At 48.1% G+C, this 13,788-nt stretch overlaps 1 protein-coding gene across 1 annotated transcript; it reads left to right on the top strand.

Annotated features, from left to right (window-relative positions):
- The first annotated feature begins 173 nt into the window (after positions 1–173).
- Arpc4 (actin related protein 2/3 complex subunit 4) lies at positions 174–10,822 on the top strand. The gene is made up of 6 exons (XM_032905940.1): positions 174–301; positions 2,821–2,939; positions 4,184–4,295; positions 6,214–6,309; positions 7,370–7,540; positions 9,943–10,822. Exons 1-6 carry the CDS (start codon positions 299–301, stop codon positions 9,946–9,948), a joined length of 507 nt encoding a protein of 168 aa, XP_032761831.1. The 5' UTR covers positions 174–298; the 3' UTR covers positions 9,949–10,822.
- The last annotated feature ends 2,966 nt before the right edge of the window (positions 10,823–13,788 follow it).

Genomic DNA, 13,788 nt, shown 5'->3' with positions numbered 1-13,788 from the left:
CGGGGGGAGGCTACAACCAAAGCGCCAAGCGCTAAAGGCACTGGAGGGATACGTGTGGAGACCCAAGGGGCCTCGACTGCTGTTATGTCACTGCAGATCTTCTACAAGTCCCAGCGGTCCCAGCGTGAAATCGCCTCAGAGATCTGAACATCCTTCGGCTCTTCTTCCCCGGTCCTGCCCGAGATGGTCCAGCCCGGAAGTGCTGTCGGGGACTGCGGCTGCGCCTCTCTGGAAAGGGCAGGCGTCCCGGGGCCGGGCACTTCCGCACTTCCGCTTTCCGGCCCAGACAGCGCCCGCGATGGTGAGAGACCAGGGGCTGGGGGCCTCCCTGTGCTTTGCCTGGAGAGGCTGTGGGTCTGTGGAAGATGCTGCTTGCTGCTAGGGCTTGCGACTGGAGGTTGCCCTGGGATGGAGAGGCAAAGGGTGGGGCGAGGACCGAGGCGAGGAGGAAGGGGCGAGCTGGGAGGCTCTCTGGGTAAGAGCAGGCCCAGAGGCTTCCAGGTTGGGAATCCCGGGCAAGAATGGCCTCTCCCCGAAGTTTGGAGGAGGCAGGAGACGGGACTGCTAGGCCTGTGGTGGTGGCTTGCAGCTGAGGTAGTAGGACCGCTGAGGAATGCAACGGGACCTCCTCTCCCTCCACGGTAGAGATTCGCTAAGTACAGCCCCCTGTCCCCGCCTGTCTCATGGTACCTCAAAGCAAGTGTCCACTTCACCTTATTACCTTCTCGGCCCTTCCTGGAAGCCTTGCCTTTCAGCCCCCAGTGAAGGTTCTGTGTCGCCTCCATGCAGACTCCTTCCTGGGTGTTCACTACCGTGTTGACCTTAACCTGTGTAAATGTTGATAGCCGCTGGTCCTTCCCTTCCAGGGGATGCTCGGCTCTGGTATCTGTGGGTGTTCCGTGCAGTTGTTCCCTGCAAGTTCCGTCTCTACCTACTGCTGTCCCTGGTCAGCTTTAATGACCTGAGTTCTGAAGGCTGGGCTGCTTGTCGCGCTCCTGTGAATACTGTCAAGGGAGAGACTAAGAGATTAGACCCTCTTTTTTCAAAAGTCGTCTACTTTTCTAAGCTTGCTCCTGTGTCCTAGGTCCTAACTGGTTTCATTCCTCAGTGTGAAAGCTGTTTTCCTTCTGTCTAGCTGAGGAGATAGCTTTGTGTGTTTTTAAGCATTCAAGTTTATTGTACGACTTCTTCAAGCCACTAAAGGGTAAATAGTGCAGGCTGGCCATCTAAAATTTGGATTTCTTTCAATGAACTTTGACAAGGTAATCATGTAGCTACAATCGAGGTAAAGAACAGTCTACCACTTTTCCGACGGTACTTGCCACCCCACACAACTAATTTTGCCTTTCCAGCTTTGCCTCTTCTTGGTTGACATATAAGTAGGATTCTGTAGTGTGTTGCCAGAAGCCACTGCTGAGCTACGTGACCGTTGGTTTTTAGCCTTTCTCCCTCTCTCTGATGTGTGTCTGCCCCTCTGATTCCTGTGCTTGTCTCTGCTGCCACACAGAGCTTGTACTCTGTGCCTCTTCTCTGCCACAAGTCTCACTTCCCTCTCCATTCCATTCTCCAGAGAGCCTCCGTGTAGCTGTAGTCCTGTGACTTCCTCCTCAGAAAGTCCCAATGCTTCCTGCTACATTGAGAGAGAGAGACTCAGTGGAAAGCATTCTAGACTGTCTAGGGTTTTATCCCAGCCCACCACTGCAGCCTGCTTGCACAGTGTGATTGAAAGCAGTTCTCACACACAGAAACCTTCACTCGTTACCACTTGGGAAGTCTTAATGCTCTTTTGTGTAAATCCAGCCCTGCTTAGGTTAGTTCATTTACACTACAGAAAATTTGTATGACACTATGTATAGGAAGGAGGTACTGAGCTGGTTACAACCTGCATGACTGAATTAAAGTTAACGTCTGTAGACCATGAGAGTTACAAACTAGTAAAGAAAATTTTATTTGACAACTACATGGTGTTCTGTTGTGAATTATATGTAAAGTGAACATACCATAACCTATAACAAATGCATTGTGGGGGAAGTCCACAAGGCCATTTTGAGGAAGGAAGAGGCCTTCTCTACTGAGCTGAGCTCTGAGAGACTGACCTAAGCAAGGAGGAGGAAAGCCTGAAGATGATGCCTCTTGGCATGTGGTAGGCCCTGAGGGGAGAGAAAACTTGACCGAGACAATGCAGTTGGCCATTATAGCTGACCTCGTCCACTCTGCTGAGAATGTCTGGGTTCTACTTTTTCTCATTGTAAAATCATCCTGATCTGTATCTGGTGAAAACCAATTTCTTTAGACAGTATAGACTATTTTTAAGCCTAGTTAATTTTATATTTGGCCCTCAGTCAGCCCTTGTGATCCTCACCCAGTTGAGCTGTTTGAGGGTAGAGGTGATCTGACTGAATTCCCAGCACATTCAGGGCATGGGTTGATACTTCTGTCAATGTAATAAGCAGATAGAGACATGGATCCTTCTAGATCGGCATTACTTAGCTTTGGCACTGATAATGCTGCGTAATTCTGTTCTGCATGCCAGGATATTGGGCAGCATGCTTTGCTTGTGTCCACTTATATCTATAGAACCCCTGTATCCAGGTCAAGACAGTCAACTTTTTCTTCAAACTTTGTGAATTGCTAAGCCAAATTATTGACTGCTGGGAACTGCTGCTCTAGATCTTGATTGGAGTGCATCTTGAAGTCTGGGTATAATCTGTTCTGTGTGACAGCCATGCCTGAAGTCATCAGTAGCTTCAGTGGAGGGGCTGACTTTGTTTTGATGAGGCAGATTCTGATCCTTCCTCTATCTTGACTTTATTCCTGCAGACTGCCACTCTCCGCCCCTACCTTAGTGCCGTGCGGGCCACACTGCAGGCCGCCCTCTGCCTGGAGAACTTCTCCTCCCAGGTCGTGGAACGACACAACAAGCCAGAGGTTGAAGTCAGGTAGGGAAGGAGGTCAGAGTGGGCTGAGGAGAACAGCTCCCAAGAACAAACCCTGTCCAAAGGGGGCAGGAATCCATGCTCTTGGATTGTCAGGATACCTTAAGTAACATTTGTCTTGTTGCCAGATGAATAGTTGCTCCTGATTTGGTTAATTCCAAAACAGGGTCATAGGGCTCCCATTCAAAACCCATGGGAGACGTACCCCAAAGTGTGCCCCATAGCATGCATTACTGAGCCCACTGGCAGCTCCAGAAGATGTCACAGGATTTAGTTCCCAGAGATGACACCTCTAAACTTTATAATGTAAGGATCAAGACTTTCTTTTTTTTTTTTTTTTTTTTAATTTTTAATACTCTCTGACAACTTCGGCCTTTTTTACACCTATACACTCTGTATTTTGAAAGTATTCTTGACTGGTTTTCATTTCACAAATAAATACTCTTCCTCTTTGAAATTTCACCTGGCAAGGAGATGATTTAAGATTGCTAATCCCAGCACATGGGAGGCTAAGGCAAAAGAACCACAGGGAGGGGGCTGGAGAGATGGCTCAGTGGTTAAGACCACTGACTGTTCTTCCAGAGGACCTGAGTTCAAATCCCAGCAACCACGTGGTGGCTCACAACCATCTGTAATGAGAACTGATGCCCTCTTCTGGTATGTCTGAAAACAGGTACAGTGTACTCATATACATAAAATAAATAAATCTTTAAAAAAAAAAAAAAAAAAGAACCACAGGTAGGGACAGAGCAAGCCTCAGCTACACAATAGGCCTTCTCTCAAGAAACCCAAAGAAGCCAAGGGCGTACATCTGGGGTGTACATAGTTGAGATAAGCCATGTTACCACATTCGATGAAAAAGGTATTCTTTTGCTGTTTTTTTTTTTTTTTTTTTTTTTTTTTTTTTTTTTGGTTCTTTTTTTGGAGCTGGGGACCCGAACCCAGGGCCTTATGCTTCCTAGGCAAGCGCTCTCTAAATCCCAACCCCTCTTTTGCTGGGTATTAAACCCAGGTCCTTGGGTCATGCTAGGCACATACCTTACAGCTGAAGCAAAGCTCCATCTCCAAAGTAATTTATATGGCATTAGGGTGGACTGTTATTTGAGATACATGATGAACTGTGTGTTATTACTTGATATACATGGTTTTCACTAGGCGTTTTCAAATGGTGACAGTTCATAGAGCACAGGTACCTTTAGAAACACATAGTCAATTGCATCAGCTTGGTTCTCTGATTCTGTTTTTAGGAGTAGCAAAGAACTGCTATTGCAACCTGTTACCATCAGCAGGAATGAGAAGGAAAAGGTTCTGATTGAAGGCTCCATCAATTCTGTCCGGGTCAGCATTGCTGTGAAACAGGTGAGTTACCAGGGAGGGAGGCAGAGTTAGGAGTGCTCTTTACAACCAAGGACCAGTGGAATGGTTAGAGAGCCAGAGTCAGAGCCTGTTTCCATGAATTTCCTTGGGATTATCGGCCTGAGAAAACAGGTATAGCTAAGTAAGGGGGCACATATTTGTAATCCTAGCATCTGGAAGGCTCCGAGACTGAGGAGGGAAAGCCCACAAACAGCCTGGGCTACTTGGTGAGTCCTATCTAAAATAAAATAGAAAGTGGGTCAGTAGAACACAACCACAGCAGCAGCCCTATCCTAGGGCTTGCTCTGGATCCCAACCAAGGAAATATGGCAGGCAAGGCCGTGGGGTCAGTTAGGTGTTGGAGCAGAGAAGATTTCTAACAGGTGATGGCTATGTCTTCTTAGAGTAGTTCCAGCACTGGTTTGATAGTTTCTGAAACTGCCACTTCATTTAAAAATAGAAGGTACAACACATGCACATACAGAATTCTTTTTTTTCTTTTCTTTTCTTTTATTCGGAGCTGGGGACCGAACCCAGGGCCTTGTGCTCGCTAGGCAAGCGCTCTACTGCTGAGCTAAATCCCCAACCCCCAGAATTCTTAAAAAAAAAAAAAAAAAAAAAACCCACCCAGACCGTCCAATTCTACCTTGTCTTTCAGAAGCAGCTGTGTAGGCCAGCAGTGTGTGGGATGGGACATCCAGAGTCAGGAAAGAAAAATGCCAACAACTGTCAAAATTAAAGTTCTGTCTACCAATAATCACCCAGACAAATGTCATTGTATTTTCTTTGTGTATTTTCTCTAGCAGTTTTCTAGTTGGAGGACATACTTGTAGGTCGCTTATCCATCTTGAGTTAGTTTTTGTATGTGGTGTAGATTGGTGTCTAGGGTCATGCTTCCACATTGGAATGTTCAGTCGTGAAAATAATTTGTTGGAGAAATCGTCGCCATTGTGAGACCTTGGTGCTTTTGTTGGAATTCAGGGGATTATAAATACTTGAGTTTTATTCAGAGCTTTCTGTTCAATTTCAACTCATATATGTATAAGATAGAATTTCCATTCCTTTCCATTTTCTTTTTTTTTTTTTTTTCTTTTTCTTTTTCCTTTTTTCCGGAGCTGGGGACTTGGGGACTGAACCCAGGGCCTTGCACTTGTTAGGCAAGCGCTCTACCACTGAGCTAAATCCCCAACCCCTCCATATTTCTTTAGGCAATGTTTCCCAAATGCCTACCACATCGGTCTGGGCCTTTCTGTCTCTGACAGAAAACTCGAGTGGTTATTTAAAGTTTGTTTTAAATTTGAGCTATATTTCTATTTCCACTTTGGGAAGAAACTATGTATCCTAAATGGAAAAAGAGTAACATTTGCCCCTTCTCTGCAGACAACTCTCAAAATATCAGTCAAAACAAAACAATGTTGCAAAATTCAGATTAGCTACTTCTTACCTAGGAGAGCTTCAGGGTTAAAAAGAAGACAGACAGGCAGCCGGCAGCAGGCATCTGATTACCCAGATGCAGGTGTAATTGGAAGAGGTGATTTGGTGGTTGTTGGATTTTAGTAATGTTGAAGCAGACACTCTTGAGGAAGTCTCCAATACCCACATCCCGTGTGTCACCGGTGCTGAGACAAACCACTAGTGTCCTGAGGGTGTTCAGGAAGCTTGTAATACAGGTGTGGACTCCATTGGGACTGATGAGAGTCCGGTGTGAGATGCACTCAGTGATACTGGTTAAGGGAGACTGACCCTGGGAGGTCTTCCTTTCATCATCAGCAGATGCTGTAATTCAAAGATCTTTGGTCCTGCCAAGCCTTTCAGCAGTGTCTGCTAGCCTGGGGAGGCAATGGGACCAGAAAACAGGCTCAGGGCGGTTTGGACATTAGTGTTGACTTTAAAAACTGTCTTTCTCTTTTGCTGTTGACAGGCTGATGAGATTGAGAAGATTTTATGCCATAAATTCATGCGCTTCATGATGATGCGAGCAGAGAACTTCTTTATCCTTCGAAGGAAACCTGTGGAGGTGAGACCTGTTTATTTGTAATTCCCAGGATTCTGTCTGCGTGTGCCCCAATGTTTGATTTTTGTAGTATTTGGGGATGGAACCCAAGACCTTGCACTGCTGGACAGGTTACTGTGCTACACCCTGGTTCTGTAGGATTGCAGCCTTCGGGCTGCTGCTTCTGGTTAGGGTTTCACTGCCTGGGCTGAGTCAGCCCATACAGTGCCCTCCTCCTTCTCAGAACCTCGGGCCTAGTCCCAGACAAAACAGTGATTTTAGAATCCTTCCTGCTGTTTGTGGTGTGCATGCTTGTACAGCATGGGGGAGGCTAAGGCGGGAGAATCGTGAGTTAGCGGTGAGGCTAGGCACACTGACATGGGGTAGTGTGGGAACACAAAAGCCAAACAAAAACTTTCCTACCAACTGAAGTCCAGCCTCTCCGTGCCACAGTCAACAGTGAATTGCTTGTTGTCTGCCTTTGTACTTAAGGGTACTGAAAGGTATGTAAGCTCCCTGCCAAGTCTCCCTGGTGACCTGGCAGACACCGTGTTAGAGCGGCAGAGACCATCAGCCAACACACCGAGTGTCAGCCTTTGTGTTCTTCACCTTGCTCCCAATCCTCACTCTAACCTCGGGGCCACTAGAGTGAGTGAGCCCACTCTTCCTCACACATCTCCTGAAGCAAACAGCTCCAGTCCCATCCTTTTCCATGTCAGTTTTCCTGTTGTTTTTACTATTGAATTGGCGTCTTTGAAATAAGACTTCTGGTTCCTTTACTCCCTTGGCTCATTTCAAATACAAGGCTATTTGTGCCACGGGGACATCTGGTCTGGCACACGATTTTGAATTGGGTTCAGTTGCTTGGGTCCAGCAGATGCACAAATGTACACTCACCCCATACCCCAGCACCACCCCCACCCACCCAAGCAAGTTTGGATTGCTGACTGAGGGATAATATATAGCTCAGGAGAAAATGGAGGCCGGTTAGAGTCTTTGAGTGGGGAAAAGATTTGACAACTAGGCATCCCTGGGGGGCTAATTTTGTCTTGTCTCTTCCTTCCCCGATGGCTTCCCTCCCTAGGGTTATGACATCAGCTTTCTCATCACCAACTTCCACACGGAGCAGATGTACAAACACAAACTGGTGGACTTTGTAATCCACTTCATGGAGGAGATCGACAAGGAGATCAGTGAGATGAAGCTGTCAGTCAATGCCCGGGCTCGTATCGTGGCTGAGGAGTTCCTCAAGAACGTGAGTTGGGCCTCCCTCCCCTCTTGATGCCAGGGGTGGGTTTTGTGATGGCACTCGAAAGATCTTAAGTCTCTTCAGACCCAGAGAATGACTAGCCAAGATCTTTGAAGCACAAGGCCAAAGATTTCACCCATGAGAGCCACAAGGCATTTTCTATTTCTCTTAGACTGGGAGGCAAGTCACCGATGGAAATTCCAGTTCTACACAGTCTCTACCTGTCCTAGTTCAAAGCCCCAAGTGAGGAAGATAGAGTGCTTTGTGAATCTTCTGAGACCAGAAGACAGCCCACTTCTCAAACAGACTTAAATATTTTTCTTCAGTGTCTGTTTTCAGGCTCGTTACTATGGTTTCTTCAACATGTTTCCCATTACTCATGGTTGTGGCCATCTAACTGAAAGGCCTGCAGTGCTCAGAAGAGGTGGATTGTTTACTCTGTGGAGCTGGTAGCATCGTTTTGTCTAGAGATTCAGCACATACTCCTGCCTTCCTAACAGTCTCCGGTTTGGTTTGTTGATGCATTCCACTCAGGGCTGTCCGATCCCTCCATGGTAGAGTTAGTGTTTATCCCTACTGGTGCATACAGAGCCACCCCACGGGAGCTCAGAAGCCTAAAAGTGGAAATGACACCCACTTCCCCTGGGGTTTAATTATCCTGTGGGTGGCCAGCACACAAAGCAGTGTTGTTTATACTCATAAATCAGACCAAGTGAGGGCCTGGCTCCTCTGCCTCCTCCAGGCATGTCACCGAAGTGCTCAGCTAAGCCTGGTTTCCTCAGCTGTGGCCTAAGTGCTGTTCATATGCACCTTTCAGGGAGTTGAGCATTAAGATCACAGAGTGCTTAGTACACTCCAGGTATGGAAACAAACGCCACAGTTCCAGGACAGATCATAAAGACTCTCTAGGTTCATTTGACCAAAGGGAATTGTCCCAATCTAGTATTTGACTTAATTACTTGATCACTTATAATTTGTATGCAGAGGAGAGACAGACAGAGAGGCCATGGATCCCAGAACTGGCCGGTATCCAGTCTCCAGAAGCTGGAGCTCTGGGAGCTAACTGGCGATTATGCTGGCCGCTGACCTCCAGGGGGAGCTGTGTTCACTAAGCCGTTTTCCCAGCCCCTAGAAGTTAATATTTATTGTCCAAGGCTCTGGAAGCGAAGCTGCCTGTGCAGTGGCCACCTAGTAACTGGGAGGAGGGGAATATGAAGCAGGGTTTCTGGTTTAAGCATCTACAGTAGGGCGACCGGTGGTGATGCGGTGTCAGCAGGCAGTGCGTGTGGCTGAGGGGCTTTGTGGAACATGGTAACGCTTGCCTCTGACAAGGGTTGCCACCAGACAGCTGCAGCCTGCTACTGCACCATTGTCCTGCTTCTTCTTCTGGAGCTTGGAGTTGAACGGAACTGAGGGCTTTGCTTGTTCTGCCCAAACCCTGGTCTCTGTCTCCAGCTTGCTTTTTATTTATATTTTGAGTTCAAATCTCACTGTGTAGTCCCAGGAGTCTTGGAATTTGCACTCATCCGGCCTTAACCTCTGTAGTAGCCAGGATTGCAGGCTTATATAACCAGGCCAGAACAAATTGTTCTGAACCCCCATTTTGGATTTGGTAGTAGCATCTGTTGTCTTCAAAGTCAGAAACAGTTCATAGCTTTGAACGTCGTGTGGCCCAGGCTCGGGCTGTGCTCGTCATTGAGCAGGGTCTGGTTTATAGTACCCAGGATTGTTCTTGGCACACTGCGGCTACCTGAAGCAAAAAGCATTTTCTTCCTGTCTCTTCCCTTCCCCATTTTTCCCTCTCTTTTGATCTTTCTGGGAGGAAGGCAGGGAAACAGGTAGCCTAGACTACCCCTGAATTCACTGTGGCTGAGGGTGGCCTTGAACTCCTGATACTTGTGCCTCCACTTTCCTGAGTGCTAAGATTGTGAATGTGTGCTGCCGTGGGGGTCAGACAGCTCTTCTAAGGCCTACTCTGGTTTGACAATCACGCAAAGCTTAACATAAGGATATCATAAAACCTTGTCCCTCTCTCCTTGGCTCCCTGAGCCCTCCAGCCCCTCATACATGGGCCTGTATCTAAAGCAGCTTCAGGTGCTAAGCAGGCTACAGGGAAGTCCTCATTTTTTCTGCTTTGTTTAATTTGTGTGTCAGTATCTTCAGATCATTGCTAATGTCTGGCCAGATTAAGAGCGTGTTTGTGGGACTGTAGAGATGATTGGGTGGTTAAGAGCACATGCTGCTCTTTTGGGGGACCTGGGTCTGGTTCCCAGTATTCACATGAAGGTTCACAAAGAAAGAGTCTGTTCATGAAGTGCCAAAGGCTGACCTGGCTCTCAGAGACCTGAGCAGCAGCAGCTCCCCAGGACACAGTAACCCCACTCATTGCCTGTCGTTCTCTTTGACAGTTTTAGACCATCTAGCTGGATCTCGCAGCCTTCCCCCTTGGCCTCCCCTGTGTCTCTGCGTCTGCGAAGGTGTCCTGGAGTCACTCCCCGGAGCAGCGGTGCAGCAGCAGCAGCAGCAGCAGGAAGCTGGGTTGGGTGGGCATTGGATGCGGGAGGCGGTGTGGTGAGCTTGCTGGCTGTGCAGAAAGGCAGCAGTGGACCTGCCCCATGGCCACATGCGTCTGGTCTGGCTAGCTTCTGATGCTCAGTCCCCTGGGCCGGGACAGCCTTTTTTTTTTAAACGTCTTGAAACCTAAACTCTGTGCTTGTAGAAGACTGTAACCTTTTTTGTCTTTTTTTTTTTTTTTAAACCAACCTCCACCTCCAGTGGCTGTGACTGGCCCCAGTGATTGTACCTTATTGGTCGCTGTGGTCTGGGCGGGCCTGGAGCCAGAAGGCGACTATTTTTCCCCAGAGCCACCCCAGGTGGGGAGAGAGGGAAATTTCAGACTATAGTTTTTTTTCTTGCTGTCTTACCCACAAGCCCCCTTGGGCCTTGTAGAGGTGGTATGGACCCTCTGCTAGCTTCTTGAGTTCTGCCTGAAGATGCCCACTGCACTGGTTGGGAACAAGGGCTGATTCCATGATTGCCAGGCAGGCCTAGGAGCTGGGGTCAGAAGCCAGGCAAACTTCTGGCCGCAGGGACTGCCTGGTGTCCATCCAACACCCTTCCAGCTGAGAGGCCCAAGGTTGGCCCATCTGGGTACAGTGCCTGTGCTGGAGGTGCAGAGGTGAGTCCTGCCTGCTCAGGCTCCTCTGCTCCCATGCTCGCTGTCTCTGATTCTGACCAATTCCCCCGCCCTAATTAAAGTCTTTTTCTGCCCCTTTGGGGCTGCATGAGGTCTGTGCTCTGTGTGTATGTGCGAAAGGATGTGTGTTTTATTTCCTGGAGCCTTGTGGCTGGCGCTTGGATCTGGAGCAGTCCAGCAGACATTTTTGTCATTGATCCCTGCCAAGGGCCCCAATCGACCTTCACTGCAGCCAGTCACCGCCGTTCTGAAGGTGGTTTCTGCCTGCACAGAGATGCAGTGCTCTCCACATCCTGCTTCCATTCTGGCTGACAGGGAACCCAGAAACCACAATCCCACTTTGTGAATAAGAAAACAGGTTCCACAGCCCTAAATTGCTTGCTCCAAATTTCCCATTCTGTGAGCAAGAGGAAGACTTCTGTCTGTGCTGGAACAGCAATCATTCCCCACACTACCTAAAAGTCTTGGTCTGATCGTTACTCAGCAGGTGTTGGGCGGTAACTCAGTATTGAATGTGCTCGGGGAGTTCTGTCAGATGATGTTGACTCCTGAAGCAAACGGTCCTTTCTCATTGTTTCCTGACACATAGAGACTACTTGTGAACTATAGAGCATTATCCCTGTCACACAGATGCTAGCTAGGTGAACAGTAGCTGATCTCTACCTTCTGTTTAATTGTGTGGGCTGGCTATCAGTCCTGACATCCAGTCCTACTTTGACAAAACTCAGTTCCAGTCAAAATGAGGTCTGTCTGCAAACAGGCATGTGAGAGTGCTGTTCCTGGTTGGAGGAGGGATGGGGCCGTAAGTATGCTTACAGGAGAGAGGCTATCAGGGAAAGCTGAAAAGTACCTGGCCTCGAGCCAAGTGTGGTAGCTCACACTTGTAATTCTAGCACTTGGAAATTGGAGATAGGACCACTTCTGTGAGTTCTAGGTCATGCTGGAAGCACAGTCTCAAATGGCATGTATGTGTGTGAGAGAGAGGGTGCTGAGCTTTTTGGATGGGCAACAGAATATTTGCTGGGGTTTGGGGAGAATTCCCAGTGTTGGGATTGAACCCAGGGCCTTGAGCATAATTGCAAACCTACCATTAGGCTATATCACCAGTCCCCAGAAGGGTCTTTTGAAAAGAACAAGTGTTAAAGGAGGGGTGGGGACAGCTTGACTGGTTACCATGCCTTTATGACACTACCTCTGTGACCTGCCTTATTGAATTAAGTTAGGTCCTTTGTGGTACCTGGCTTTCTTTATTCTAACTTTGTAGTAACTGTTAGAGGTACTCCTTGTGAAGGTGGGAGATCAGAAGGAAATGGCAGCTGGTCACTCAACCCTCAAAAGACATCCTTATTCCGGTGAGCCAGCCAAAGCCCTGCTTTGTCAAGGATTATCTCCCCAGGTCCAAAGTCCTGAAACCAGATTTGCAAGATGAACACTGACCAGATTGCTGCCAACCAGCCAGTTCTCTCCTGGGAAATCTCATTACTAGCCAATATATGGGGATCTGTGGTTGGGTTTGACAGGACAGTTGGGGGCGGGTGCAGGGACTACCTTCACTTCAAAGGCACATTTGCCTAGTGACTGACAGCTGGCTTCTTGGACTGTTTGAATAGACACTGATAGAGTTGGATTCTAAAACCCCATTTGGTGCTTCTGACACCCCACACACACACTCCCTCCCCCCCCAAACAAGCCCAAGTGGCTGGACATGTAGCTCAGTTGCTAGACTGCTTTGTCTAATGTGCAGGAAGCCAAGAATTCCATCCCAGCACAGGCATGGAGGCAGTCATTGAAAGTCTGCCTGGGGTAAATGAGACCCTGTCTCAAAAGTGTTGGAATCAGAACTCTGTACTAAGGGGTTGGGGATTTAGCTCAGTGGTAGAGCGCTTGCCTAGCAAGCGCAAGGCCCTGGGTTCGGTCCCCAGCTCCGGAAAAAAAAAAAATCTCCAGAACTCTGTACTGGGATTGGCCATATTGTGCAATTTTTGAGACAAGTTTGAACTGACTTGGAGTCTCGATGTTTCCTTTTTTCTGAGAGTTCTGAAGATAGCACCTTGGTCACTTACAGACTTGGCCAGGATGAAGCCTAACTTCTGTACCTTTCCATTTCTCCAGTTGATAAAAATGATTTATTTTTACTTTTTCAAGTTAGTGGAAGAGGCGGAATGTGCTCAGGCCTTATCTTTGTCATCCTATACACAACAGCAGCCGTGGCTTTCTTATTTATCTCCAGAGACCTCTCTGCCATCTCTAGCCAGGCCCTGCAGGGCTCATCTGCCCTTACCAGGTCCAAACCTCACCAGCTGCCTTTAATTTCTCCAAGAAAGGTTTCCAGCCTCTGCCTGGCATGGTGGTACCCACCTTTAATCCCAGTAGAGGCAGGCAGATCTCTGAGTTGGGAGGACAGACAGCCTGGTCTACAAACTGAGTTCCTGGACAGACAAGGCTACAGAAATAGCTTGTTCTGAAAAACAACCAAGAAGAAGAAGATCCCTAGGCTTTACGGGGCAGTTACTGAGACTGCTAGACATTCAATGCTACAATGATTCCATCTTTTCCCTTGGTGGGTCCCATCATCTTTGCATTTACACCTTCAGCTTAACTGGTCACCTGAGGACATCCCTGACTACCCTACCTTCAGCATGACTTTTCCCACTTTCAGCTCACTGCTTTTTCCCTTCGCGTAAACCAGCACCTTTTTATTTCTTTTGCTAGCTTTCTCCACACTCTGTAGTAAGCTCTGTGAAATCAGGGACCACTAGACAGCCCTTACCCCAGAGCCTTGGTGTGGGGGCCAAGGCACAGATAAGGAACTCTGATGGTAGCCCCAGTGCTTGGTTCTTCCATCTTCAGTGCCTGGGACACCAAGAGTATGTGGCGAGTAAGGTCCAGAGCCAAGATCACCACGAAATATCCTTATTGAAAAATCCTTATTCGACTTCCCTAAGGCGACGCAGCTCTAGAGCCCTCCACCTGAGTCAGATTGTGCCTGGGCAACGGTCTCCTAGGAGACGGGAAACAGAGGGCGGGGCCCAAGAGGTGCGCGAGAGTTGAGGCGCGC

Source organism: Rattus rattus, chromosome 6 (genome assembly GCF_011064425.1).
Source record: "Rattus rattus isolate New Zealand chromosome 6, Rrattus_CSIRO_v1, whole genome shotgun sequence".
Classification (NCBI taxonomy): Eukaryota; Metazoa; Chordata; class Mammalia; order Rodentia; family Muridae; genus Rattus; species Rattus rattus.
The sequence above is the reverse complement of the archived record's forward strand: the minus strand, read 5'-3'. Positions and strand labels throughout refer to the sequence as shown.

What these genes read in the sequence shown, in the direction of transcription:
- Arpc4 (XM_032905940.1), top strand. An exon ending in AAGCCAGAGGTTGAAGTCAG is followed by an intron (nt 2,940 to 4,183) that starts GTAGGGAAGGAG and finishes TTCTGTTTTTAG; the next exon opens with GAGTAGCAAAGAACTGCTAT. An exon ending in TCAGCATTGCTGTGAAACAG is followed by an intron (nt 4,296 to 6,213) that starts GTGAGTTACCAG and finishes TGCTGTTGACAG; the next exon opens with GCTGATGAGATTGAGAAGAT.